General features: G+C 51.9%; 1 protein-coding gene and 1 non-coding gene across 2 annotated transcripts in view; one reads left to right on the top strand and one right to left on the bottom strand.

The window, feature by feature from the left end:
* LOC140394735 (uncharacterized) overlaps positions 1–24,240 on the bottom strand; it is a 69,829-nt gene extending 45,589 nt beyond the window's left edge. Inside the window, exons 1-2 of the mRNA XM_072481953.1 lie at positions 24,125–24,240; positions 6,934–7,134 (exon numbers count right to left, since the gene is read on the bottom strand). Coding sequence (XP_072338054.1) covers positions 6,934–6,994 — 61 coding nt within the window. The 5' untranslated portion in view covers positions 6,995–7,134; positions 24,125–24,240. The remainder of the gene's footprint in view (positions 1–6,933; positions 7,135–24,124) is intronic.
* trnag-ucc (transfer RNA glycine (anticodon UCC)) lies at positions 24,232–24,303 on the top strand. The gene has a single exon. It is a non-coding gene; the product is annotated as a tRNA-Gly (tRNA).
* The last annotated feature ends 3,523 nt before the right edge of the window (positions 24,304–27,826 follow it).

Raw genomic sequence — 27,826 nt, 5'->3', positions numbered from 1 at the left:
TTTTTTATGCAGCACCGCCTTGGCCCTGTTGAAGCCAGCTTTCCGCTTTACCACCTCCGCGCTCCAGTCCTGGTAGACTCGGATCACCGCATTCTCCCATCTACTGCTCCGCTCCTTCTTGGCCCATTTCTGTCTGCGAAGCGATGGAACCTCGCCACTATCGCCCTTGGCAGCTCGCCAGCCTTGGGTCTCCTCGCCAGGACCCGGTGAGCCCCTTCTAGCTCCAGGGGGCTCGGAGAGGCCTCCACACCCATCAGCGAATGGAGCATCGTGCTCACATACGCCCCGGCATCAGCCCCCTCCACTCCTTTGGGGAGACCCAGAATCCGGAGATTCTTCCTCTCGACCTGTTCTCCAGGACCTCGAATCTCTTGGCCCACCTCTTGTGCACCGCCTCGTGCACCTCCATCTTCACCGCCAGGCCCAAGATCTCGTCCTCGTTCTCATTAGTTTTGTTCCTCACCACTCGGAGCTCTATCGCCTGGGCCTTCTGGGTCTCCTTCAGCCCCTCGATCGCCAACAGCATTGGCGCCAGCACCTCCTTTTTAAGCTCCTCCTTGCAGCGCCTGGGAAACTCCTGCTGGTCCGGCCCCCATGCTGCTCGATCTCCATCCTCCGCCATCTTGTTTTTTCCCCCTCGTTTCTGCCGCTGCTCCAAAGTCTCTTTTTCCGCCGCTCTACTGCTAATCCCCGCGATACGATGGAAGGGGGACCTTACTTCACCTTCCCACACGGGATTTGGTCAAAAAATGTCAGTTGCGGCTCCTCAGGAGAGCCTAAAAGTCCGTTATAGCGGGAGCTGCCGAAATGTGCGGCCCGTAAGTCAATTCGTGAGATTCTTTATCATGCCATGGCATGTTTGTAGTCTTGTCATTGTTTCGCAGTGTGCTGTGACATTGTCCTTCACGTGCAGAGTTGTACCATGTTGCACAGGTCGTTGTTTCATTGTTGTTGTTTCTGTCGTTTCTGTCTTGGTTGTTTTCATTGGCATTCTTGTTCTTTTTGTCGCGCTTGTTGATTCTGTTTTCGCTTTTATTCTTGTTCTTGTTCTTGTCGTGCTTGTTGTTTCTGGGATGCTTCTTGTGGCTTTTGTCGTTCTTGTTGCGCTGCATGTTGTTTTTGTTGTTGCTGTTGTTATTCTTGTTTCTATTGTGCTTCTTGTGGTTTTTGCTGTGCTTGTTGCGCTCAATGAGTGTGCCATGTGGATGATTTGAGTCGTTGTCACAGTTATTGGTGTCAGTGTCCTTTGTGGTATCTGCTACATTGACCGTGTCTTCTTGAGAATTGTGAGAATGATCTGATGTTGCATTGATGTTGGTGACATCAATCATTTGTGGTAGATTCGATTCCTCTTCTTTGCTTACTTGGTACTCCTCTTCCAGAGTCATTTCTGGTTCACTTGAATCATCATTGATTTCTAGGTGCTCCTCTTTTGGAGTCATTTCAGGTTCATTTGAATCATCTGTGATCTCTTGGTGCTCCTCTTCTGGAGTCAAAATCTTCAAGATTTCTATTGACCTGGTCTCTCTGGACTCATGGGTGGCCATCCTCTGATTATTGACTGCTTCTGTGCAGACGAGCTGAGATACGTCAGTCTCGCTGTGATCCTGCACATCCTGTATGGGAATTGTGATTTATTCGTCACTTGTCTCACATACAGTGGGTAGACATTCAGTGTCTTCTTCTGGTGGCTCAAATAAGCTTGATAGATCTTCATGGTCTTGTACATGCATGGCGTTCGCTATGGAATGTTTGCTTGCTTCCATTTTTGAGTCTGTCACCGAGCTGTCTGTGGAGGCTTGCGTCACTCTCTTTGTGGAGGCTTGTGTCGCTCATTTTGTGGAGTCCTTCATCGCTCTCTCTGTGGAGTCCTTCATCGCTCTCTCTGTGGAGTCCTTCATCGTTCTCTCTGTGGAGTTTGTCATCGCTCTCTCTGTGGAATCTGTCATCGCTCTCTTTGTGGAGTCGTGCAGTGTTCTCGCTGTAGAGTCGATCTGTGCTCTCTCAACGGAGTCGTTCTGTGCTCTCTATGTGGCGTCGTCTTCATCTTGGGTATTGCTGTCATCCCATGTATCGACGATCTGCCATGGCACCATGGTATTGGATTCATCTACCATGAGAAGAGTCGTATTGAGCTTTTCAACCGTGTTGCTGATGCTGTGATCAGGATCTCCGAATAACTCAGCCATGTCTGAGCAGTATTGTGTGTATTGTTCGCTAGACAAATCATCGCTTTTTGTTTCGGAGTTGTGATCGTTGTCTTCATGTTCAATGAACAAATCATCTTCTTGTGTGGAGGCTGGGACCTTTTGTGTTGCGTGAACCACTCTCTGTTTCTTGGCGTCAGGCCGCAGCATAATCATGCACTCACGAGTCGGGATGTCATATAGGCTGGGCTGAAGATTCCCCAGTCCGAAGAACTCATCGCCGGGGTCTTCACGGTACAACACCTCTAGTTGCGGTTTGGATTTGGTACTGGGGTAGCCATCTCCCAAGATGAAATCTTCGTCTGAGTCGTAGTCTACAAGGACCATATCATCTTCTAGGGCGGTGCTAACTGCTTGTTCCAGGGTGTTGTGAAAGTTATTATCAACTGCTGGTGTAAGTTCGGGCATTGTTCTGTCTTTTGAGGCAAGAAAATTGGGGTTTGCAGCTTTAAATGTCTTTTTGTTCATTTTCGTGCATTTCCCTTTTAAGTGGGCGTGGTCCTGATCCTCTGATGTCATGACGCTCGTGACATCATGAGTAGGACTCAATTGCCCATGCGCGTACCGATTTTCCTGTACTGTGCCCTCTTTTCGCAACTGAGCATGTGCGGCTCCTTTCTCAAGATGGCTGCTGCTCAGAATCTCCATCTTTCTCCGATTCAACCCTGCCTCCGCCTCGTGGTGAGTGTTCGCGCCATTTTTACCGATTTTGTTTTCTAAATGACGATTCTGTGTTTGTAGAGACTCAAAGTACTGATTTTGTTTTTGTTCATGAGCAAGGCATTTTTGTATAGCGATTTCTAGAGTTAGATACTTATTTTGTGAAAGTTCTTCCTCAAATTTTTATCAGATAGTCCAGAAATTAATTGATGCATTATCATAGTGTCTCTGAAATCAGCATAATCACAGCCTTGTGGCATTAACTTGAGATTTGTAATAAACTTTTCTCTGACAAGAGTTAAATCTTTCCAGCATCTCACTGGACTGACTGTTACAGCGTTGAACAAATGTTTTGAGTATAATGTCTTCTTTGGTGTTGTCCTCACCTTCTAAGTAATTAAAGCAATTATAAATTTCTCTCGCTTCATGCCCTCCTGTTGAAAGTAGTAGGGCTATTTTCGTTGCGTCAGAGGCAGTGCTTAAATCATTAGCTGTGATAAATATTTGGAACAGCTGTTCAAACATTTTCCATTTATAACTTAAATTACTGGTTGTTTCCAGAACCCTCCTTCCCTCTTACGGCAAAGTTGTTTTTTCATAGGTGGAGGATCTCTGCCAAGTCACTCATGCCTCCGCTTTCGGCAGCTCCAGTCATAGAGGTTAGCGCAATTGCTTCACAGCTCCAGGGTCACAGGTTCGATTCCCGGCTTGGGTCACTGTCTGTGCAGAGCACGTTCTCCCCGTGTGTGCGTGGGTTTCCTCCGGGTGCTCCGGTTTCCTCCCACAGTCCAAAGATGTGCAGGTTAGGTGGATTGGCCGTGATAAATTGTCCTTAGTCTCCAAAATTGCCCTTAGTGTTGGGTGGGGTTACTGGGTTATGGGGATAGGGTGGAGGTGTGGGCTTGGGTAGGGTGCTCTTTCCAAGAGCCAGTGCAGACCCGATGGGCTGAATGGCCTCCTTCTGCACTGTAAATTCTATGATTCTATGAACAGCAAGATCAGCCTCCAGACTATCAGGGAGGCAAAGGGTACCATGTCAGCCTCTCTCCCCTGCACTCTCGGATCCTCCGACACCCCAAATATCGCCACCCATATGCTCGGCGCCACGTCCACTCCCAAAATCTTCGTCAAAACATTGGCAAACTCTTTCCAGAACCCTTTGGATATACCCAAACCATTTGGACATGGTTCACTGGTCCCACTGTACACCGCCCACATCTATCTTCCACCCCTGGAATAAACCGGCTCATCCTAGACCCCGTCATATGAGCCCTATTCGCCACCTTAAACTGGATGACACTCAGTCTTGCACACAACGAGGACGAGTTTGTCCTCCGCAGAGCCTCGCTCCACACCCTAGCTTGCATCGCCCCTCCCAACTCTTCCTCCCAATTGTGCCGGACCTCCTCCACCGGGGCGCCATGGCTCCTCATCAGCTCCCCAAATATATCTGACATCTTGCCATCACCTATCTCATCCTCAGACAACAGCTTGTCCTGGAGTGCTGGAGGTGGCAGCTGCGGGAATGAACACAACTCATTCCTCAAGAAGTCCCTCACCTACAGGTACCAGAGCCCATTCCCCTTTGGCAGCAGGTTCACCTCCTTAAGCTTCTCTAATTGTGCAAACTTACCCCCATGAAATACTCTGTCCCCAACCACCCCTACCCCAAAATTCTCGCGACCAACCCCGCCGGGACAAATCTGTGGTTGCCACAAATCGGTGCACACCGAGACATGCCTTCATCCTACAGTACTGCCAACATGATTCCGCACCCTCAATGCAGATACCACCACCGGGCTTGTGGAGTACGATTCTGAAATACGAACAAAAACTTTGGCAACACGGTCATCTTCACCATCGGAACCCTTCCAGCCAACCGCAAAGGCAACACGTCCCACCTCCTCAAGTCCTCCCTCTTTCCCTCCACCAGATATGCCAGATTCAACTTGTGCAGCTGGGCCCAGCTTTGAGCCATGTGTATCCTAAGATAACAAAAGTTCGTCCCAGCAACCGAAACAGCAACTTCCTTAAACGTCCCCAGGCGTTGATCGGGAAACCTCACTTTTCCCCATGTTGAGCTTACACCCCAAAAAAGACTGAATCCCAAAATCCCCATAATCCTGCCGAAACTTTCAACCAGGTTCGTAATATATAACAAAAGGTCATCAGTGTACAAAGAGACACGGTGCTCCCCCCCCTCCCCCCTCCACCCCCCCTCAATGTGCTGCCATCCCCTCAAAGCCCCCCTCATGTTCCATTGACAACAGTTCAATTGCTCAAAGAGCAAAAGGGAGATCGAACACCCCTGCCTCATCCACCAATGCAACACAAAATACTCCAAATTGACACTATTGGTCTGCACACCCACCTTAGGAGCCCTATATAACAACCTCACCCAGTTGACCAACTCCTGCCCAAACGTGAACCGCCCCAGCACCTTGAATAAGTACGGCCACTCCAGATGCTCAAACGCCTTCCCCACGACGGCATCATTATCACGTATAATTGCCTCGGGAACATTGGCCGATAGCTGCCGCCCCTTCATGAACCCCGTCTGTTCTCCCCTATCACCCCTGGCACACAATTCTCAATCCGCATCGCCAGCACCTTCGCCAATAGCTTCGCATCAACGTTTAACAACGATGTCAGGCGGTACGACCCACACTGTTCTGGGTCTTTATCTTTCTTTAAAATGAGCGAGAAAGATGCCTGAGACAGCATGGGAGAAAGCTTGCCCCTCCTCACACACTCATTGTACATCTCTACTAACAGGAGTCCCATCTCCGACCCAAACCTCTTTTAAAACTCCGCTGGGAACCCATCCAGGCCGGAGGCCTTCCCCGTCTGCATCGACCACACACAATCCGTCACCTTCCCCAGTCCCTACACCCTCGCCTCATCCACCCTCGGGAACTCTAGCCGATCCAGAAACCACCTGATCCCCTGCCGGAGGCTCTGAACTGTACAGTTTGCGATAAAAAAGCCTCAAACACCCCATTTACCTCTCCCGGCATCGTAACCGAATTGCACCCCCCCCCCCCATTCCTCATCCACCCAGTCTCCCTCGCCGCCGCCTGCCTCCTTCACAGCTGGTGCGCAAACATCCTGCTCGCCTTCTCCCATACTCATACACTGCCCCTCTGACCTTGCGCAGTCGCCCCAGTGCCTCCCCAGTCAACATTAGCCTAAACTCCATTTGGAGCTTCTGCCTCTCCTTCAGCAGCACCGAGTATCTCCGGTCCACTGCCAAAATGGCCTCCACCAGCCTCAGCCACTCTGCCCGCTCTACCCTCAGCTTATGCGGCCGAATCAAAATAAACTCCCCTCTAACCACTGTCTTCAAAGCCTCCCACTAAGTAGCCGTAGAGACCTCCCCGTCTTATTATGCTCCACATAGTTCCGGATAGCCACCCCAATTTTCTCACAGACCTTCTTATTGGCCAATAACCCCACATCCAACCTCCACTGTGGCCTCTGGGAGCCCACCCCCTCAACCTGCAAGTCCACTCAGTGCGGCGCATGGTCAGACACCACGATCGCTGAATACTCGTTCTCGATTACTGCCACCAATAGGAAAAAAAAATCAATCCAGGAGTACCCCTGGGAGAAGAACAAAAATTGTGACCCACAGACGGGCTGGGTACAGCACCCCAAACTTCACTTCTCCCTTTGACCGCTTTGACCCTGTTGAGCCAGCCTGGCATTTAGCCAGCTCCGCCCCCAGATCCTGGTAGACCCGAATCACATTCTCTTCCCAGGTGCACTTCCTTGTCTCCTTCGCCCACTGGAGAATCTTCTCCCTGTCAAGATATCAGTGCAATCGGGCAGCACGGTGGCATAGTGGTAGCACTGCAGTCTCACGGCGCCCAGGTCCCAGGTTCAATCCTGGCTCTGGGTCACTGTCCGTGTGGAGTTTGCACATTCTCCCCGGGTTTCGCCCCCACAACCCAAAGATATGCAAGGTAGGTGGATTGAACTCGCTAAATTGCCCGTTAATTAGAGAAAAAATGAATTGGGTATTCTAAAATTTAAAAATTAAAAAAAGATATCTGTGCAATCATACCACCATCGCTCTCGGCTGCTCCTCCGCCTTTGGCCTCCTCCTCAGCGACCTGTGCGCTCATTCCACTTCGGGGGGGGGAAGGTCAGTGGAAGACCCCCTCTCCCACCAAATTCCCAAGCATGCTCGCTATATACTTCGTGGCCTCCTGGTCTGACTGTTGCCCCTTTACAGTTGCAATCCTTGTTTGATAGGGCTGTCATTCTAAAAAATCAATAAGGGGAGAGAAAATGAAATATGAGTGCAAGTTAGCTAGTAATATAAAAGAAGATAGGAAGTGTTTCTTTCAATGTATAAAAGGTAAGAGAGAGGCAAAAATAGACATTGGACCACTGGAAAACGTGGCTGGAGAAGTAATAATAGGAAACTGAAAGGTCTGAAGGTGGATAAGTCACCTGGACCGGATGGACTACTCCCCAGGGTCCTAAAAGAGATAGCTGAGGAAATTGTGGAGGTATTGGTGGGGATCTTTCAGGAATCACTGGAGGCAGGAACAGTCCCAGAGGACTGGAAAGTGGCTAATGTAACACTGCTGTTTAAGAAGGGAGGGAGGCAGAAGACGGGAAATTATAGGCCGGTTAGCCTGACTTCGGTCATTGGTAAGATTTTAGAGTCTGTTATTAAAGATGAGATTGCGAAGTACTTGGAAGTGCATGATAAAACTGGACTGAGTCAGCACGGCTTTGTCAAAGGGAGGTCATATCTGACAAATCTGAGGGCAGCACGGTGGCATAGTGGTTAGCATTGCTGCCTACAGCGCTGAGGACCCTGGTTCGAATCCCGGCTCTGGGTCACTGTCCGTGTGGAGTTTGCACATTCTCCCCGTGTCTGGGTGGATTTTGCCCCCACAACCCAAAAGATGTGCAGGACAGGTGGATTGGCCATGTTAAATTCCCCTTTATTAAAAAATTTTTAAAAAGTCTGACAAATCTGTTTGAGTTCTTTGAGGAGGTAACAAGGATGTTAGACAAAGGAGAACCAGTAGACGTGATTTATTTAGATTTCTTGAAGGCCTTTGACAAGGTGCCGCATAGGAGACTTAAATAAGTTAAGAGCCCATGGTGTTAAGGGTAAGATCCTGGCATGGATAGAGGATTGGCTGACTGGCAGAAGGCAGCGAGCAGGGATAAAGGGGTAATTTTCAGGATGGCAGCCAGTGACTAGTGGTGTGCATCAGGGGTCTTTGCTGGTACCACAACTTTTCACAATATACATTAACGATCTGGAATAAGGAACTGAAGGCATTGTTGCCAAGTTTGCAGATGATACAAAGATCTGTAGAGGGACAGGTACTATTGAGGAAGCAAGGGGGTTGCAGAAGGATTTGGACAAGCTAGGAGAGTGGGCAATGAGGTGGCAAGTTAAATACAATGTGGAAAAGTGTGAGGTTATGCACTTTGGAAAGAGGAATTTAGGCATAGACTGTTTTCTAAATGGGAAAATGCTTAGGAAATCAGAAACACTGATTTGTTCATGATTCTCTTAAGGTTAACATGCAGGTTCAGTTGGCAGTTAAGAAGGCAATGCAATGTTAGCATTCATGTCAAGAGGGCTAGAATATAAGACTAGGGATATGCTTCTGAGGTTGTATCAGGCTCTGGTCAGACTCCATTTGGAGTATTGTGAGCAGTTTTGGGCCCCGTATCTAAGGAAGGACGTGCTGGCCTTGGAAAGGGTCCAGAGGAGGTTCACAAGAATGATCCCTGGAATGAAGAGCTTGTCGTATGAGGAACGGTTGAGGACTCTGGGTCTGTACTCATTGGAGTTTAGAAAGGTGAGAGGGGATCTTATTGAAACTTACAGGATAATGCGAGGCCTGGATAGAGCGGATGTGGAGAGGATGTTTCCACTTGTCGGACAATTTCTCCGTCCAGTGCAAAGTCGTTTCAACCAAGTGTTTTGAACATGTAAATAACAGGTGGGGGGATAGCAACCGAAGGGTCGCCGGAGAGGGGTCAAACGTTGTGGCAAAAGTGCATTCTTTAAACCACAGTCGTAAAAACAACATCAAAAGAGTTTCGAAAATAATTCTTCGAATGGGGTGCGTATGAGCCGCGGCAGGGCAAGAATGGCTGGAATCCCCGGGTAGGGCGGTGACCAGTGCCGTTACGCCACTACCCGAGCTTGGCTGACCAAATACATAGGGGGTCCCCAGGCAGGGCGGGGATAAGTGCCGTTACTCCGCTGCCTGAGTGACCTTCCAAGAATGGTAAGAATTTGAATATTTATGGACTTTCAGCCAACTTGTGCCTTTAACTGCCATGTGGCGTCAAAGGAGTAGTCATAACTGTATCAAGAAATGTGCCTGAGATCGACACACAAAGTCGTACAAGAGAGAGAGCATTCCACATTAAAATAACAGACTAAAGAAGAAAGCGGGCAGGTTCCATTAGGGAGTAGGACACCGTAAATCTCAATCAGTTCCTTTCTCTCATCATCTGGGCACATCAAGGTTCCATTCCAAAAAGGGTCTCAAAGGAGTTAGCATGGTGGGAGTCAGACTCTGAGTCATCACCATCTCCTGGGTGCCAAACTCGTGACTGGAGTTTCAGTGCCAATGCGGCGTGGGCCGATGTGGGATCCATCTCGTTGTTCCGTGTCAGACGACAGGAATTGTCGCGGTGCCAATGTTTTGTATTCTGTAGGGCGGTAGGGACAAGGGGGGTGTCGCTATCGTCGGGTGGTGGGTGAGATTCTGGTAACGGCAAATAGATTGTGTCCGAGGGGCCGAACATATCGTGGTCGGTGTCATTGGGGCTGTAGTGACTGGGGCCTAGTCTGTTTTCCATTGTTCGGGAGTATTAAGGGTGTCCGTTGTGCTGTCGCTGTCGCTAGCAGCCGAATCCAGTGTTAGGGTGAAATACAAGGGGCGGAGTCAAGTTCGTGTCTGTGGACGTGCTGTCGCTGTTGGGGGAGGGCGGGATTGGGTTGTCAGTGGGCGGGTCTCCACAGTCTGCCATTGCCAATGAGAGGTGGTGTGAGTGGCTGCACTGCGTTCCATAAACCTTGAGCTGGTTTATATGGAACCATCCTGATTTTCCATTAGGATATGTGATCTTGTAAACTGAGGGGCTTACTTTATCAGAAATTGAGTAGGGTCCTGCCAATTTAGGGGAGAGGAATGAACTAGGATTGTACAGGGAGATCATGACTTGCTGTCTGACCGTATACTCTGTCAGGTGTACTGTCTTATCAAAGCAGGCCTTACTCTGCTTTCGTCTAGCGCCTAGTCGAACAGCTGCAGCAAGCTGTGCTGCTTTAATATTCTCCAACATGTTTTGGACCGCTTTTCGTGGGTAAGGGCGGTGAATCAAGTCCAAATAAATACTCGGTACCCTTCATGAGTCATCCGGTCATGAGGGTATGGGGGGTGTAACCTGTCGAACTCTACACCGCGTTTCTAATAAACATCAGTGCGAATGGGAGCACTGTATCCCATGTCGTATTGTGCTGCTGTACCATCTTCCTAAGTGTTGCCTTTAGCGTCCGATTCATGCGATCCACAATGCCGCTGGACTGCGGGTGATAGGCAATGTGAAACTTCTGTTTTATGCCAAAACTCGTCAGGACATTTTTCATGACTCTGCCTGTGAAGTGTGAACCTTGGTCTGACTCAATACTACGGGGGAGTCCCCGTCTAGTGAAAATCTGTTCCGTTAGAATTTTTGCCGTGGCTTTGGCCGTATATGTCCGTGAAGGGAAAGCTTCTACCCATTTCATGAATGTGTCGATGACGACCAACACATATTTGTATCCATTTCTGCAGGGGGACCAATATAGTCTAACTGCAAGTTCGTCCATGGGCCATTAACAGGGCGGGTGTGTCATAGCTTTTTAAAAATATATATATATTTTATTGAATTTTTTTTCGATCAAAATGTTTTCCCTTTCCAGATCAAACATAACAGTAAAGAAAGTTTAACAATAAACAAATGGCTTATCAACATGGTAATCTAATCGTTTAACATAAACTAAAACTTCCACCCCCCCCCCCTCCTCCCCCCTGGGTTGCTGCTGCTGATCATCTGTCTTCCCTCTAACGTTCCCCTAGGTAGTCGAGGAATGGCTGCCACCGCCTGGTGAACCCTTGAGCTGATCCTCTCAGGGCAAACTTTATCTGCTCCAGCTTTATGAACCCCGCCATATCGTTTACCCAGGCCTCCAGTCCGGGGGGTTTCGCCTCCTTCCACATGAGTAGAATCCTACGCCGGGCTACTAGGGACGCAAAGGCCACAACGTCGTCCTCTTTCGCCTCCTGCACTCCCGGCTCATCCGCAACTCCAAATAGAGCTAGCCCCCAGCCTGGTTTGACCCGGGCCTTCACCACCTTGGAAATCACTCCCGTCACTCCCTTCCAATACCCCTCCAGTGCCGGGCACGACCAAAACATATGTGCGTGGTTTGCCGGTCTTCCGCCGCACCTCCCACATTTGTCCTCCACTCCAAAGAACCTGCTCAGTCTTTCTCCCGTTATGTGTGCTCTATGTAGCACCTTAAATTGAATCAGGCTAAGCCTGGCGCACGAGGAAGAGGAATTTACCCTGCTTAGGGCATCAGCCCACATACCCTCCTCTATCTCCTCCCCTAGCTCTTCCTCCCACTTTCCTTTTAATTCGCTCACCAACTCCTCCCCCTCCTCCCTCATCTCTCGGTATATCTCTGACACCTTGCCCTCTCCGACCCACACCCCCGAAAGCATTCTGTCCTGAATCCCCTGTGCCGGGAGCATCGGACATTCCCTCACCTGTTGTCTTGTGAATGCCCTCACCTGCATATATCTAAGGAAGTTTCCCCGGGGCAACTTATACTTTTCCTCCAATGCTCCCAAGCTCGCAAACGTCCCATCTATAAATAAATCTCCCACCCTCCTAATTCCCAACTGGTGCCAGCTCTGCAATCCTCCATCCATTCTTCCTGGGGCAAACCTATGGTTGTTCCTGATTGGGGACCCCACCAGGGCTCCCCGCACACCTCTCTGTCACCTCCATTGTCCCCAGATATTCAATGTTGCCGCCACCACCGGGTTCGTGGTAAACTTTTTTGGTGAGAGCGGTAGCGGCGCCGTCACCAGCGCCGCTAAGCTTGTCCCTTTACAGGACTTTCTCTCCAGCCTTTTCCACGCCGCTCCCTCTCCCTCCATCATCCATTTACGAATCATCGCCACATTGGCGGCCCAATAGTAGTCGCCCAAATTCGGTAGCGCCAATCCTCCTCTGTCCCTGCTACGTTGTAGGAACCCCCTCCTTACCCTCGGGACTTTCCCTGCCCACACGAAGCTCGTGATGCTCCTGTCTATTTTTTTAAAAAAGGTCTTAGTGATTAGTATAGGGAGACATTGAAATACTAATAAGAACCTCGGGAGGACCATCATCTTAATTGCCTGCACTCTGCCCGAGTGTGTCATAGCTGACCTTTCTTTGCATATCTGTCCGGGTTGTTCTGGGCGCAAATCAAACAATTCTCAACGTAATGGGTTTCAGCGGTTTTTAAATCGGGCCACCAGCAGAGAGGTCTGAGGTGGGCAAGGGTGGATTCTATCACTTGGTGTCCATGTCTGTCATGGAATTTGCAAATAATCTGGTTCCTGTCCTGGGTGGGGACCATATAAATACCATCCTTTAAAACGATTCCCTCATGGATCGTCAAAGTATCCGTAAACTTATTATAGGGATTTCCTTTAGTGTCTCATCTTCTTTTTGTGCTTGGGCTAAGTCTTGAATGTTGGTCTGTGAGACCTGGACCGCGTGTACTGGGGCACTCTCGGGGGGTTGCCAAAAGTGGCCATGTCATGAGCCTGCTTTCGCTAGGGCGTCTGCTTTCACGTTACCGGGTGGGGAGGAACGATGGCGGCTTCTAACCTTTATGATTCCGTATTTTCTACCTTTCGCTGTCTGGAGAATATATTTGAGTAATGGCGCTGAGGGTAGGGGTTTACCGTCAGCGGATATCAATCCTTTAGATTCCCACAGGGGTAGGAATTCTGTCAGACTGTTGCAGACGTACAAAATGTCCGAATATATGTCTGCTGGGGTCGGGAACGAATCGGGGTGCTGGACAATATAAGCGATGGCTGCTAACTTGGCTGCCTGCGAAACTAAATGTCCTGGCAACTTTAATGAGATTTCTTCTGAAGCGCGTCCCTGTGTGTCCTCTACATAAATTCCACATCCTGTGATTCATTTTCCATCAAGAACTGTGGAGGAGCCATCTACATACATTTTTAGAGCTTTGTCTGTGGGCTGGGTTGTCTGTGGTCGGACGCCTGTCTTTTTCGTCACCGATTTGGGAACAAAGGGGCCTGTGCTGTGCTTGGGTGCAATGATTTCGCCTCATGTGGGGTTCCTGCATAGTGTGAAATGTCGGCCAGAAACGTGTGCGTCTTTGTCCGTTTTACCGTAATGTTGTGTCCTTGTAGGAGTAGGGTCCAGCGCGCTGCTCGAATTTGGTTGTGCCGTCTTTTAGTCTACCGTCCAACGAAAGCTGTGTCGGGGTGTGCTCGGTCAAAATGGTTACGGAGTTGAGTCCTGTTATGTATGAGACGTATTGGACAGCCCAAAAAACTGCGAGCACGTGCCTTTCGCAGGCTGAAAATCCCTGCTCTATGGGACCTAAAACTCGTGAGGCATAGGCTACGGGTCCTAAACGATCGTGCCTTTCCTGTAGGAGTACGGCCGAAAGGGTTCGGTCGGTGGTGGCTACCTCTATTGCGTATGGGGAGTGTGGATCTGGGGCCTGTAAAGCGGGAGCTGTGATTAGGGCGCGTTTCAATGTATCTACGGCATCCGTGTGCTGTGGAAGCCATTCCCATGGGGCCTGTTTCTTAAGGAGCTCGGAAAGTGGGGCAGCTTTTGTGGCGAAACCGTCTATGTGGTTCCTGCAGTAACCGACCAGTCCTAAAAATGACCGGAGGGCTGTAACATTTTGCGGCAAGGGCAATTTTACAATCAAATCTATCCGTTTCTGTTCTATTTCACGCTTACCATGCGTGATGACCGTACCTAAATAAGTGACTTTTTCCTGGAGAATTTGGGCTTTTTTGGGGTTTATTTTGCAACCAATTTCTTTGAGGACTCCTAATAGTTCCGAAAGAAGCGAAATGTGCTCTTCCTTGGTTTCAGTCTGTAGGAGCAAGTCGTCCACATACTGAGCGAGGCATTCAGGTCGGGAAAATTTAGATAATCCATTAGCCAATTGTCTGTGAAAAATGGAGGGGGAGTTGTGGAAGGCTTGTGGAAGGCACGTCCACGTGTACTGCTGTCCCTGGAAGGTGAACTCAAATTTGTACTGGCACGTTTTGTCCAGTGGAATGGACCGAAAGCCATTGCTAATGTCCAAAACCGTGAAAAAGTTTGACTGAAGTCCCTGTTTTAACATGGTCTCAGGACTCGTGGCAACGGTGGGGGCTGCTAACGGAGTCACTTTGTTTAATTCCCTATAATCGATGGTCAGTCGCCATGAACCATCTGGTTTTCTTACTGGCCAAATCGGGGCATTGTTCGTTGATGCTACGGGCCGAATTACTCCTTGGTCCAATAAACTTTGAATTACCTTAGCTATCTCTCCCTCGGCTTGCTGTGGAAAACCATATTGTTTCTGGGGCTTAGGATCGGGACCTGTAATGGTGACCACTCCTGGGTTCTTACTGCAGTCGTGCTTGTGTTGGGCAAATGATGCTTTATGTCTTTTCAAGACTTCTCTAACTGTTTTGTCTGTGGTAATGGTTTGTGGATCGAACCAGTACTCTCCCACTGAGCTAATCCTGTGTGTGTAGTCTCCTACCGTGAGCGTGGCGGGGGCTCATGCTGCTCTCGCCATTTTCCACACACATTTATTTACGGGGTCGAAAGAAAGGTTGTGTGAGCTCATAAAATCTATTCCCAAAACGTGTTCTGCTGTCTGGGGTAAATTTACCAAAACGACTGAGTGTTTTGTTTTAATGTTGCCAATCTGGATATCCACAGGGGCTGTAATGTGTCCCTGCTGGAGGTGCCCTGTAAAGCCACTAAGGGTAATGGTGTCTGTAGTGGGCCATATATCTCGCTGGTACTTCGTGGAGGAGCTTAACGTGGTTCGGGACCTTCCTGTGTCCCAAAGGAACTCTACTGGGTGTCCCCAGACTGTACCTGCACCTACTGGTCTTCTGGACTTATCCCAAAGGGTGTCGCAGACCCAAGTTGGGGAGTCTGAACAGCGTCAATCGGTGCCATTCATGGCCAAATTATATGCTCGGGCGCTAACGCTGTGGATGGGTCTGGCATTGTTTCTAGGGGTGGCATTTGTGGGCTGATTCCGTTGCTGTTTCGGGGGGGCATTGCATTCTCGGGCATAATGTCCCTCATGTCCGCAATTGTAGCATTCCTGCACTTTAGGGTGCTGTGTGCTCCTTCTGCCTTCATTTAACCATCCGGGGTCTTGGTGTGCCCTTACTGGATTCATGTTGGCATCTACTCTTTCTTGGTCTGTCTTTTCCCGTAGGGACTGTTCCCAAGCTCCAGATAATCGTTTCAGTACCCACACTTCATTGTGTGCCGGGTCTGAGGGATCGAAGTTGGCACATGCCTTTTGTCTTGCCTCTGTGACGTGGGAGACTAGAGTACAGGTCCATTTGGCCGTATTGTCTACCGATAAATGGGCGCGGGCTAAATCACCGAATACTGCGGTAAAGTGGATCCAGAGGCGTCCAGCAAATGCTGTTGGATGCTCTCCCTTTTTCTGTCTACACCGGTTGAGTCCTTCTACTGAATCTCCTTTATTGTAGCCAATGGCGTCTAAAATGGCTGTTTTCATATCTTGGAGGCTGCCTCCTCCTACATTTTGTGGGTCGAGAAGCGCTGAACTAACCGACGGGTCAAGGCTCATCACTATGAGTTTTACATCTTCCTGCTCGTCCAGACCATACATGACGGTCTGTTGCCTAACTCGTTCAAAAAAGTGGTGTGGGTCTGACGTGGGGTGAAAAGTCTCAATTTTATCGCGGGCATCTCTTAACTGGGTGATGGTTAGTGGGGTGGTGTACACAAAATCGGGTTGGTCTTCTGCTGTTACTCCACACTGCATGGTGATGGGATGCATAGGGTTGGGTGCCGCCTGTGCAGTCGGTGGTGCGGGTGCTTTCCTTTTCATGGCCTGGGGGGCTCTATTCTGATTTTCTGTCTCGGTCACGTATCGTTGGGCCGTTTCACTAAGTTCCTGCCAATCGGGGCCATCTTCCTGATCTAACTGTGGGCCAAAGGTATCTCTGAACCCATTCTGAACGGATAGCAGTGATTGCAATCTTGCAATTTGCTGCCTACACTTGGCATGATCCACCGAACTCTGCCTCTGTTCCGTGGTGGAACTGTGGCGTGCTCGTAGGACTGCCTTTAAATCCTCACATTGTTTTCTCAACTGTTCTGCTTGGTTCTCCATTTCCTCTCTTACCAACACTGCACATTGTGTGCCCTGGTAGGCCTTATCGTATTGAATCTGAAAGCTGCTTAGGTGGGCGAGACAAGATTGGTGTGCCCTCTTGACATCAGCCATCTCCTTGTCCTTCGCCACTAGCTGCTCTCGGAGTTGCTCGTTTACTCTCTCACACTCGCTAACGTTTCCCTCTCTACTCCTTTCTTTCGCCTCAAGCTGTCTACGGAGCGTTCTCACGACCTCCTCTGTGCCTCGCAATTGTGCCAAGCAGGACACGATTGCCATCGGTTTATGAACTCTACTCAAATTCTTCTTGTGGATCTCGGTCAGGCTGTCCCACCAAGTCTGTCCTATGCTGCCAGGACCTGTTTCCTCATTCGCACAAAATTCCGACCATAGGGGCCACCCTTTCCCCTTTAGTTATTTCCTAATCTCTTCTTCCCATACGGGACACTGTTCGGCTCTGTTGGTCGCTGCGACCTCGGGCTCTTGTGGATGCATAAGGCATTCCATTGCCATCACTACGATTTTCTGTTTCTACCGGGAATTTGGGACAAGGGTGAATAAAGCGGTGATGCAAACACGGGTACGGCTCAAGCTATTTTTCGGTTTACGCAACTCCCAAAAGTTTCACGCAACAAAATCTATCGAGGTTACCTTATATCCCTTTGTTAGTCCGCCTGCAAATTATACACTTCAGAATCTGGAGGTTTGATCGATACTGGTTTTAAGCTTGTGGTTTCTTTTACTTTCCCAATTTGGATTTCCAATTCAAACGTTTTGTGGATTTTCTCGGAGTGACACAGTCACTTCTGGGTCGAGTCCCATCAGATGTCGCCAATAACTGTTGCCTTCTTTATCTACTGTAAATATGGCAATCAATGAGGTTGCCCTTCTTTCTTTGGATATCGATATTATATTGCTCAGAGTCGCCAGGTATCGAATGATACCACCACAAGGTTCAACCGGATATCGAGCAAAGAGCCAAACACCAGTTAGTTAGTTCAAGATCAAGGGTACTTTGTTTACACAGTGAATTATCATGCAAGATAGACACTACTAGTTAAACTACACCTATCAACTATGACACCCTGTACTTAACTTCAGGCACCCGGCTTAGGTCAGAGGAACAGTGGCCGTTGTTCGAGTCTGGGTCTATCGGGTCTGTAGAAGTAACTGCTGCTCAGCAGGACTCATCCGTCTGGTAGCGGGCTTTGAACTTGAACTTGCTTCTGGTGGTGCTGCACTTGGAAGTGTTCGTTGCCAGAGCGCCAGGTCCAAGAGGGGCCGAATATATGGTGGTCTCTCTTTTTCTCCTTGGGGGTTTTCGCGCTTTTTTGGGCGGTCCTTCAGTTTGGACCCCACTAATTGGGTAATTCTTGATCACTGTGTTCGATTTGAACCAATGAAGGGGCGGGTGCCTTGATGGCTGGGCGTGTTCTAAGCGGCCATTGACCCTGTTGTTTACGCTTCCTGGGTACAGGGAGTGGCGCCGAAATGTCCGGGATTGTATCGTTCGCTCAAGTATCAGTCCTTTGTCTGGCGGAGATGGGCCATCAAAATGCTAATCGGTTGGGGGTTTCGATACCGTCTGGATTCCTCGCTCACAGATATACATTCCGGCTCTAAGCCTGCCTGAATCTCGCATTGTCCATTTTTCCCGTTATGCTTTGTGACCTTCCCTGTTCCTTATTGTAAGTGGCCATCCCAGATGGCTACAATCTTAATGGGAACAAGGACCCTTCCGCCTCAAGCAGGAGCCACCAAATGTGCGACCACTCACTCCATGGCCACCAGCAGAAGTCCATGGGGAAGGGCTGTTGTAACTGTACAGGGTGTTGGTGTGACCGCATCTGGAGTACTGTGCACAGTTTTGGTCCCCTTCTTGAGGAAATGTGTAAAACGCTTGAGTTTAGAAGAATGAAAGGAGATCTAATTGAGGTATATAAGATGCTAAAGGGGATTGACAGGGTAGACAGAGTGGATGATTCCCCTTGTTGGACATTTTGGAACAAGAGGCCATAGTTTTAGGTTAAGCGGTGGTAGATTTAAAACACTGAAAGGGTCATGAATCTGTGCAATTCTCTACCCCAGCGTGCAGTGGACACAGGGACACTAAACAAATTAGAGGAGGAGATAGATAGGTTTTTAATTAGTAGCGGGATAAAGGATTATGGGGAGCAGCCAGGAAGGTGTAGATGAAGCCAAGAAGATCTTGACATTCTGAATTCTCCCTCAGCGTACCCGAACAGGCGCCGAAGTGTGGCGACTAGGGGATGCTCGCAGTAACTTCATTGCAGTGTTAATGTAAGCCCACTTGTGACACTGATAACGATTATTATAAAATGAGATCAGCCATGATCGGAATGAATGGCGGAGCAGGCTCGAGGGACTGAATTACCTACTCCTGCTCCTATTATTTTTTTATGTTTGGGAGAGAGAGCGATAGACAGAGAGAGAAAGATTGGGAGGGAGAGGTGATGTGAAAGAGGGAGATTAGGGAAGAAGAGATAGAATGAGAAAGGAAGATTGGGAGGGAGAGGTGGAGAGATAGAGGGAGAGAAAAAATGAATGGAGAGTTGGGGGTGCAAGAGAGAGAAACTGGGAATTGGGATGGAAGAAGTTGAGTTTGGAGATGGCAGATGAAGAGGTGAGATGGTAATGAAGCGATGGAGGGAAAAGGGAAAGCTGAGCGAGAGATGGGAGGAAATGGCATGGATGTTGTGGGGGGATGTGGGGAGGGGGCAGGGATGTTGGTGGGAGGTCTGGGGCGAGGGCAGGGATGTCAGTAGGGGTGGGAAGGGGACAGGGATATTGGTGGGAGGAGGGGCAGGGATGTTAGTGAGTGGGGGGTGGGGAGGGGGCAGGGATGTTAGTGGGGGGTGGGGAGGGGGCAGGGATGTTGGTGGGAGGTTTGTGGAGGGGGCAGGGATGTTGGTGGGGGTGGGGGCAGGGATGTTGGTGGGAGGTTTGGGGAGGGGGCAGGGATGTTGGTGGGGGTGGGGGCAGGGATGTTGGTGGGAGGTTTGGGGAGGGGGCAGGGATGTTGGTGGGAGGTTTGTGGAGGGGGCAGGGATGTTGGTGGGGGTGGGGGCAGGGATGTTGGTGGGAAGTTTGGGGAGGGAGCAGGGATGTTGGTGGGGGGAGGGGGCAGGGATGTTGGTGGGGGTGGGGGCAGGGATGTTGGTGGGAGGTTTGGGAGGGGGCAGGGATGTTGGTGGGGGTGGGGGCAGGGATGTTGGTGGGAGGTTTGGGGAGGGGGCAGGGATGTTGGTGGGAGGTTTGTGGAGGGGGCAGGGATGTTGGTGGGGGTGGGGGCAGGGATGTTGGTGGGAGGTTTGGGGAGGGGGCAGGGATGTTGGTGGGAGGTTTGTGGAGGGGGCAGGGATGTTGGTGGGGGTGGGGGCAGGGATGTTGGTGGGAAGTTTGGGGAGGGAGCAGGGATGTTGGTGGGGGGAGGGGGCAGGGATGTTGGTGGGGGTGGGGGCAGGGATGTTGGTGGGAGGTTTGGGAGGGGGCAGGGATGTTGGTGGGGGTGGGGGCAGGGATGTTGGTGGGAGGTTTGGGGAGGGGGCAGGGATGTTGGTGGGAGGTTTGTGGAGGGGGCAGGGATGTTGGTGGGGGTGGGGGCAGGGATGTTGGTGGGAAGTTTGGGGAGGGGGCAGGGATGTTGGTGGGGGAGGGGGCAGGGATGTTAGTGGGGGCAGGGATGTTGGTGGGAGGAGGGGGCAGGGATGTTGGTGGGAGGTTTGTGGAGGGGCAGGGATGTTGGTGGGGGTGGGGGCAGGGATGTTGGTGGGAGGTTTGGGGAGGGGGCAGGGATGTTGGTGGGGGGAGGGGGCAGGGATGTTAGTGGGGGTGGGGGCAGGGATGTTGGTGGGAGGAGGGGGCAGGGATGTTGGTGGGGGTGAGGGCAGCGATGTTGATAGGGGAGGGGGCAGGGATGTTGGTGGGAGGTTTGGGGAGGGGGCAGGGATGTTGGTGGGGGTGGGGGCAGGGATGTTGATGGGGTGAGGGCAGGGATGTTGGTGGGAGGTTTGGGGAGGGGGCAGGGATGTTGGTGGGGGGAGGGGGCAGGGATGTTGGTGTGAGTGGGGGCAGGGATGTTGGTGGGAGGAGGGGGCAGGGATGTTGGTGGGGGTGAGGGCAGGGATGTTGATAGGGGAGGGGGCAGGGATGTTGGTGGGAGGTTTGGGGAGGGGGCAGGGATGTTGGTGGGGGTGGGGGCAGGGATGTTGATGGGGTGAGGGCAGGGATGTTGGTGGGAGGTTTGGGGAGGGGGCATGGATGTTGGTGGGGGGAGGGGGCAGGGATGTTGGTGTGAGTGGGGGCAGGGATGTTGGTGGGGGGAGGGGGCAGGGATGTTGGTGGGAGTGGGGGCAGGGATGTTGGTGGGAGGGGGCAGGGATGTTGGTGGGAGGGCGCAGGGATGTTGGTGGGGGAGGGGGAAGGGATGTTAGTGGGGGTGGGGGCAGGGATGTTGGTGGGAGGGGGCAGGGAGGTTGGTGGGGGTGGGGGCAGGGATGTTGGTGGGAGGGGGCAGGGAGGTTGGTGGGGGAGGGGGCAGGGATGTTGGTGGGGGTGAGGGCAAGGATGTTGGTGGGAGGAGGGGGCAGGGATGTTGGTGGGGGTGAGGGCAGGGATGTTGATAGGGGAGGGGGCAGGGATGTTGGTGGGAGGTTTGTGGAGGGGCAGGAATGTTGGTGGGGGTGGGGGCAGGGATGTTGGTGGGGGTGGGGGCAGGGATGTTGGTGGGAGGTTTGGGGAGGGGGCAGGCATGTTAGTGGGGGGAGGGGGCAGGGATGTTAGTGGGGGTGGGGGCAGGGATGTTGGTGGGAGGAGGGGGCAGGGATGTTGGTGGGGGTGAGGGCAGGGATGTTGATAGGAGAGGGGGCAGGGATGTTGGTGGGAGGTTTGGGGAAGGGGCAGGGATGTTGGTGGGGGTGGGGGCAGGGATGTTGATGGGGTGAGGGCAGGGATGTTGGTGGGAGGTTTGGGGAGGGGGCATGGATGTTGGTGGGGGAGGGGGCAGGGATGTTGGTGTGAGTGGGGGCAGGGATGTTGGTGGGGGGAGGGGGCAGGGATGTTGGTGGGAGTGGGGGCAGGGATGTTGGTGGGAGGGGGCAGGGATGTTGGTGGGAGGGCGCAGGGATGTTGGTGGGGGGAGGGGGAAGGGATGTTAGTGGGGGTGGGTGCAGGGATGTTGGTGGGAAGGGGCAGGGAGGTTGGTGGGGGTGGGGGCAGGGATGTTGGTGGGAGGGGGCAGGAAGGTTGGTGGGGGGAGGGGGCAGGGATGTTGGTGGGGGTGGGGGCAAGGATGTTGGTGGGAGGGGGGGCAGGGAGGTTGGTGGGGGGAGGGGACAGGGATGTTGGTGGGAGGAGGGGGCAGGGATGTTGGTGGGAGGGGGCAGGGAGGTTGGTGGGGGGAGTGGGCAGGGATGTTGGTGGGTGGAGGGGGCAGGGATGTTGGTGGGTGGCGGCAGGGAGGTTGGTGGCGGGTGGGGGCAGGGATGTTGGTGGGGGGAGGGGGCAGGGATGTTGGTGGGGGTGGGGGCAGGGATGTTGGTGGGAGGGGGCAGGCAGGTTGTTGGGGGGAGCGGGCAGGGATGTTAGTGGGGGTGGGGGCAGGGATGTTGGTGGGAGGAGGGGGAAGGGACGTTGATGGGGGTGAGGGCAGGGATGTTGGTGGGAGGTTTGGGGAGGGGGCAGGGATGTTAGTGGGGGGTGGGGCAGGGATGTTGGTGGGGGTGGGGGCAGGGATGTTGGTGGGAGGTTTGGGGAGGGGGCAGGGATGTTAGTGGGGGGTGGGGAGGGGGCAAGGATGTTGATGGGAGGTTTGGAGAGGGGCAGGGAGGTTGGTGGGGGGAGGGGCAGGGATGTTAGAGGGGGTGGGGGCAGGGATGTTGGTGGGGGCAGGGATGTTGGTGGGAGGTTTGGGGAGGGGGCAGGGATGTTAGTGGGGGGGGGCAGGGATCTTGGTAGGGGAGGGGGCAGGGATGTTGGTGGGAGGTTTGGGGAGGGGGCAGGGATGTTAGTGGGGGATCGGGCAGGGATGTTGGTGGGGGTGAGGGCAGGGATGTTGGTGGGAGGTTTGGGGAGGGGGCAGGGATGTTGGTGCGGGGAGGGGGCAGGGATGTTGGTGGGAGGTTTGGGGAGGGGGCAGGGGTGTTGGTGGGGGGTGGGGAGGGGGCAGGGATGTTAGTGGGGGGTGGGGAGGGGGCAGGGATGTTGGTGGGGGTGGGGGCAGGGATGTTGGTGGGAGGTTTGGGGAGGGGGCAGGGGTGTTGGTAGGGGGGCAGGGATGTTAGTGGGGGTGGGGGCAGGGGTGTTGGTGGGAGGTTTGGGGAGGGGGCAGGGATGTTGGTGGGAGGTTTGGGGAGGGGGCAGGGGTGTTGGTGGGGGGATGGTGGGGAGGGGGCAGGGGTGTTGGTGGAAGGTGGGGAGGAGGCAGGGGTGTTGGTGGGAGGTTTGGGGAGGGGACAGGGATGTTGGTGGGGAGTGGGGGGCAGGGGTGTTGGTGGGGGGTGGGGAAGGGGGCAGGGGTGTTGGTGGGGATGGGATCTTGGTGGGGATGAGGAGGGTACAGAGATGTTGGCAGGGGGTGGGGCAGGATCTTGGTGCGGAGTGGGGAGGAGGCAGAGATGGTGGGGGAATGGGGATGGGGTGGTGGCAGGGATCTTGGTGGGGTGGGGAGGGGGCAGTGATGTTAGTGGCAGGAGGCAGCGATGTTGGTGGGGGAATGGGAAGGGATTTTGGTGGGGGGTGGGGAAGGAATGTTGGTGTGGGGATGGGGAGGGGAGGAAGGGATTTTGGTGGGGGGAGGAGGCAGTGATGTTGGTGGGGGATGGGGAGGGGGGGAAGGGATTTTGGTGGGGGGATGGGGAGGAGGCAGTGATGTTGGTGGGGGATGGGGAGGGGAGGGGTTTTGGTGGGGGGGAGGAGGCAGTGATGTTGGTGGGGGGTGGTGGTGAGGGTGGAAGGGATGGGGAGGGGGGGGAAGGAATTTTTGTGTGGGGATGGGGAGGAGGCAGTGATGTTGATAGGGGATGGGGGGGAAGGGATTTTGGTGGGGGGAGGAGGCAGTGATGTTGGTGGGGGATGGGGAGGGAGGAATGGGTGTTGGGGGAGGGGGGGAAGGGATGTTGGTGGGAGGGATGGGAGGGGGAAAGGAATTTTTGTGTGGGGATGGGGAGGAGGCAGTGATGTTGATGGGGGTTGGGAAAAAGGGATATTGGTGGGGGGATGGGGAGGAGGCAGAGATGTTGGTGGGGGATGGGGGGGAAGGGATTTTGGTGGGGGGAGGAGGCAGTGATGTTGGTGGGGGATGGGGAGGGAGGAAGGGGTGTTGGGGGAGGGTGGGAAGGGATGTTGGGGGGAAAGGGGAAGGGATGTTGGGGAGGAGGCAGGGATGTTGGTGGGGGATGGGAAGGGATGTTGGGGGGGGGGGAAAGGGGAAGGGATGTTGGGGGGAGGGGTTGGGGAGGAGGCAGGGATGTTGGTGGGGGATGGGGAGGGAGGAAAGGATGTGGGGGGGAGGGATGTTGGTGGGGGATGGGGAGGGAGGATGGGATGTTGGGGGGAGGGGGAAGCGATGATGGGGTGGGGAGGGGCAGGGAAGCTGATGAAGGGGTGGGGAGGGGGCATAGATGTTGGTGGGGGAAGGGAAGGGGACAGGGATGTTGGTGGGGGAAGGGAAGGGGGCAGGGATGTGGTGGTGGTGGGGGGGGGGGGGGGTTGATGGCACTTCATATTTTGGAAGTCATTCGCCTGTAATAAGTTTTCACTTACCAACCTTCACATAATGGGAAAAATCAAGATGCAATTCTCTTTATAACCACTGGGTGAGAGAGGAGCTGTCTGACTGTTGATATGAAAGTTCTTGCAACTTTCGATATAGTTGCGATGGTGGTATAGTGGTGAGCATAGCTGCCTTCCAAGCAGTTGACCCGGGTTCGATTCCCGGCCATCGCAAGTGTTTTCATAAAAACGGAAGCAGAATTGTGTGTATTTTTTGAGTGTCAGACTTGGTGTCTGGATTCGGTATCTGATGTTTCAATTAGTCTGTAACAGTCTCAGGACTTTGTAAAAGTCAATGGGACCTATTGCCGCCCGGTGGCCATTGTCAGTAACGCAGCAGCCACTCCCGGGATCGGGCTCCTGGTCTCTTCCCTGCAGCAGGAATACTGGAACCGGGATGACAACCTCTGGCATACCAAGAACCTCCCGTCAAATTCTGTTAATTTTCCTTCCTTCTCTCCTGATTTCATTTATGTTCAAACTGTATCGACGCGGAATCATCTCTGAGCTTGTAGAATAGGTGGAGCTATTTGACTACGGTGGGCATCACAGACGGGATCTACCCGACCTGTTAACCTGTTAATTAATTACCCAGTATCCTGGTTGGACGGGTGGGGAAGGGATACTCAAATCCTCACATCTATTTCTTACTGTGGCTCCAGTTTTGCGAACATAGGAAAAATGGAATTGATCAGCGGCAGGTCAGTAGTTTCCGTCATATTCGAAAAGGCCGTAAAAAGCTTGGCCCTGCAGGGAATTAGGCTAAAAATCATAAACTCCAGAAATATCGATATTGTATATGAAATATTTATTGCCCATCGATACTTGACCTGAAAAGGTGGCAGTCAGCCTTGTGGGAGCGACAGGGATTTGGCTGGCTGACCTGCTGGCGAGCTCCGAGGGCATTTAAGAATGAACCGGACTGGAGTCACATGTAGACTGGGGAAGGATGACATTTTTCCTTTTTCATAGGACATCGCTTGGATTTTTTTTAATGTCAATTCCGACAGCTTCATGGTAACTTTTTACTGATAACACTAAAGAGCCGCATTTTGCTGTTAAAGCGGAAATTAATGGGGGTGATGGAAAAGTGGGGCTGATTGTTAACAATGGCATGGAGGAACTATGTTGATACCAAGGTTCCCTTTGATGGTGAGGTCCTGCTTAACTTTACTGCCCTCCCAATATTACAATGAGGAGGACACTTCAAAAGTATCTCATCGCTTGTAAATTGCTTTGGGACATCCTAACAGATGCTGCCAGACCTGCTGAGATGTTCCAGCATTTTCTCTTTGGTTTGGCTCATCCTAAGGTTGTGAATGGTGCTATATAAAAGTATTTTAAAAATCCATCTGATTTTTAAGTGGAGACCGACATTTCAAGCCAGCACTGTTTAGCTTGGGGGTGACTGAACAGAAATTTCTATTTTCTCTCAGCCATGGCGATCAAGGATTACATTTGGATGGTCAACACCATTGCAGAGTTATCATAGTCATAGAGTCATAGAGTTTTACAGCACAGAAAGAAGCCCTTTGGCCCATCATGTCTGTGCCGGCCATCAAGCACTATTCTATTCTAATCCCATTTTCCAGCAATTGGTCTGTAGCCTTGTATACTGTGGTGTTTAAAGTGCTCATCTAAATGCTTCTTTAATATTGTGAGGGTTCCCTCCTCTATCACCCTTTCAGGCAGTGTTCCAGATTCCCATCACCCTCTGGGGGAAAACGTTTTTCCCCAAATCCCCTCTAAATCTCCTGCCCATTACCTTAAATCTTTGCCTCCTGGTTATTGATTCCTCAATTAAAGGGGAAAAATATCTTTATACCTAACCTATCTATATCCTTCATAATTTTGTACACCTCAATCAGATCACCCTTCAATTTCTTCTGCTCCAGAAAACAACCCCAGCCTAACCAACCTCTCTTCATAGCTGAACTGTTCCAGTCCAGGTAACATCCTGGTGAATCTCCACTGCCCCCTCTCTCGTGCAATCACGTCCTTCCTATGGTGTGCTGACCAGAACTGTTCACAGTACTCTAGCTGTGTCCTAATGAGCATGTTGTACACCACCATCATAATCTCCCTGCTCTTATAAGTTCATAAGATATAGGGGCACAATTAGGCCATACAACGTATCAAATCTGTTCCATCATTCGATCATGGCTGATCTCATCCTGGCCTCAACTCCACCATCCTGCCCGTTCTCCATAACCCTTCAAACCAATACCAATTAAAAATCTGTCTAACTCCTCCTTAAATTTACTCACTGCCCCAGCATCCACTTCACTCTGGGGTAGCGAATTCCACAGATTCACAACCCTTTGGACAAAGTTGTTTCTCCTCAACTCCGTTTTAAATTTGCTACCTCTTAACCTAAGATTATGACGTCGGCTAATAAAGGCCCTCTTAACCATCTTATCTACCTGCTCTACTGCCTTCAGGGACCTTTGGACATGCATCCCAAGGTCTCTCTGGTCCTCTGTACTTCCCAGGGTCCGGCCGTTCGTTGTGTATTCCCTTGCCTTGTTGGTCCTCCCAAAAAGGCATCTCCTCACACTTTTCAGGGTTAAATTCCTTTTTTGCACTACTCCACTGGCCTATCTGATCAGCCTGTCTAGATCACACTGTCATCTAAATCTTTCCTCCTCGCTATTTACCACATCACCGATTTTCGTGTTATCTGCAAACTTACTGATCATACCCCCCACGTTCCTGTCTAGACCATTAATGTACACTACAAGCAGCAAGGGACCCAGCACCAATCCCTGTGGTACATTACTGGACACAGGCTTCCAGTCACAAGAACCACCTTTATCATTACCCTCTCCTCCTGCCACTGAGACAATTTTGGATCCAATTTGCCAAATTTCCCTGGATCCTATGGGCTCTTACCTTCTTGATCAGTCTCCAATGCAGGACCTTGCCAAAAGTCTTACTGCACCATCCTCAACTATACGCCTAGTCATGTCTTTGAAAAATTCAATCAAATCTGTTAGACATGGGACGTGATCCAATGGCCACGCTGCACCTTTGGGCTGACTGGTGCCCTGGCACTTCTGGTGCTGCCTGGGCACCCTGGCAGTGCCAGTCTGGCACCTTGGCAGTGCCGGCAAGCCACCCTGGCAGTGCCACCTGGGTGTCAGCCTGGCATTGTCAAGGTGCCCAGGCATCACTGCCAGCTGGCATGGACAATGCCAGGCTGCCACTGCCAAGGTGCCAAGCTGCCATTTTGTGCGCGCACACACTCGGAATGGGGGTGCTATCCATGGGTGTTGGGGTGGGTGGGGTGGGGGGGGAGCCTGGGGACCCTCCCATAGTGCGTTCAGATGGGGGGGCGGTGTCAGGGGTTGCTTAAGGGGCCTTGGAGTTCCGGCGAGCGGAGCGCCTCAGTGCATCAAACGGGGCCATGTGTAGCCTCGGCTGCACATTCCCCACTGAGACCCCTTATATAACGTGAGTCGCTTTGTATAGCCGTGTGTTACTCACCGCTGTGAGTGCTGGGAATCACATGGCTAAATGCGCTCACTATGGGACTTTGCTCCCAATTAGTTGAATCGAGTCCATGATCTCCCCTTGCTTAACCTTATCCTTGTTTAACCCTTGCCTCTCCAATTGGAGATTCATTCTTTCCATTAGAATTTTTTCCACTGACTCTGTGATCGAGCTGTCCACATCTGCAAGAATCCCAGGTTATTGT

Source organism: Scyliorhinus torazame, chromosome 18 (genome assembly GCF_047496885.1).
Source record: "Scyliorhinus torazame isolate Kashiwa2021f chromosome 18, sScyTor2.1, whole genome shotgun sequence".
Classification (NCBI taxonomy): domain Eukaryota; kingdom Metazoa; phylum Chordata; class Chondrichthyes; order Carcharhiniformes; family Scyliorhinidae; genus Scyliorhinus; species Scyliorhinus torazame.
The sequence above is the reverse complement of the archived record's forward strand: the minus strand, read 5'-3'. Positions and strand labels throughout refer to the sequence as shown.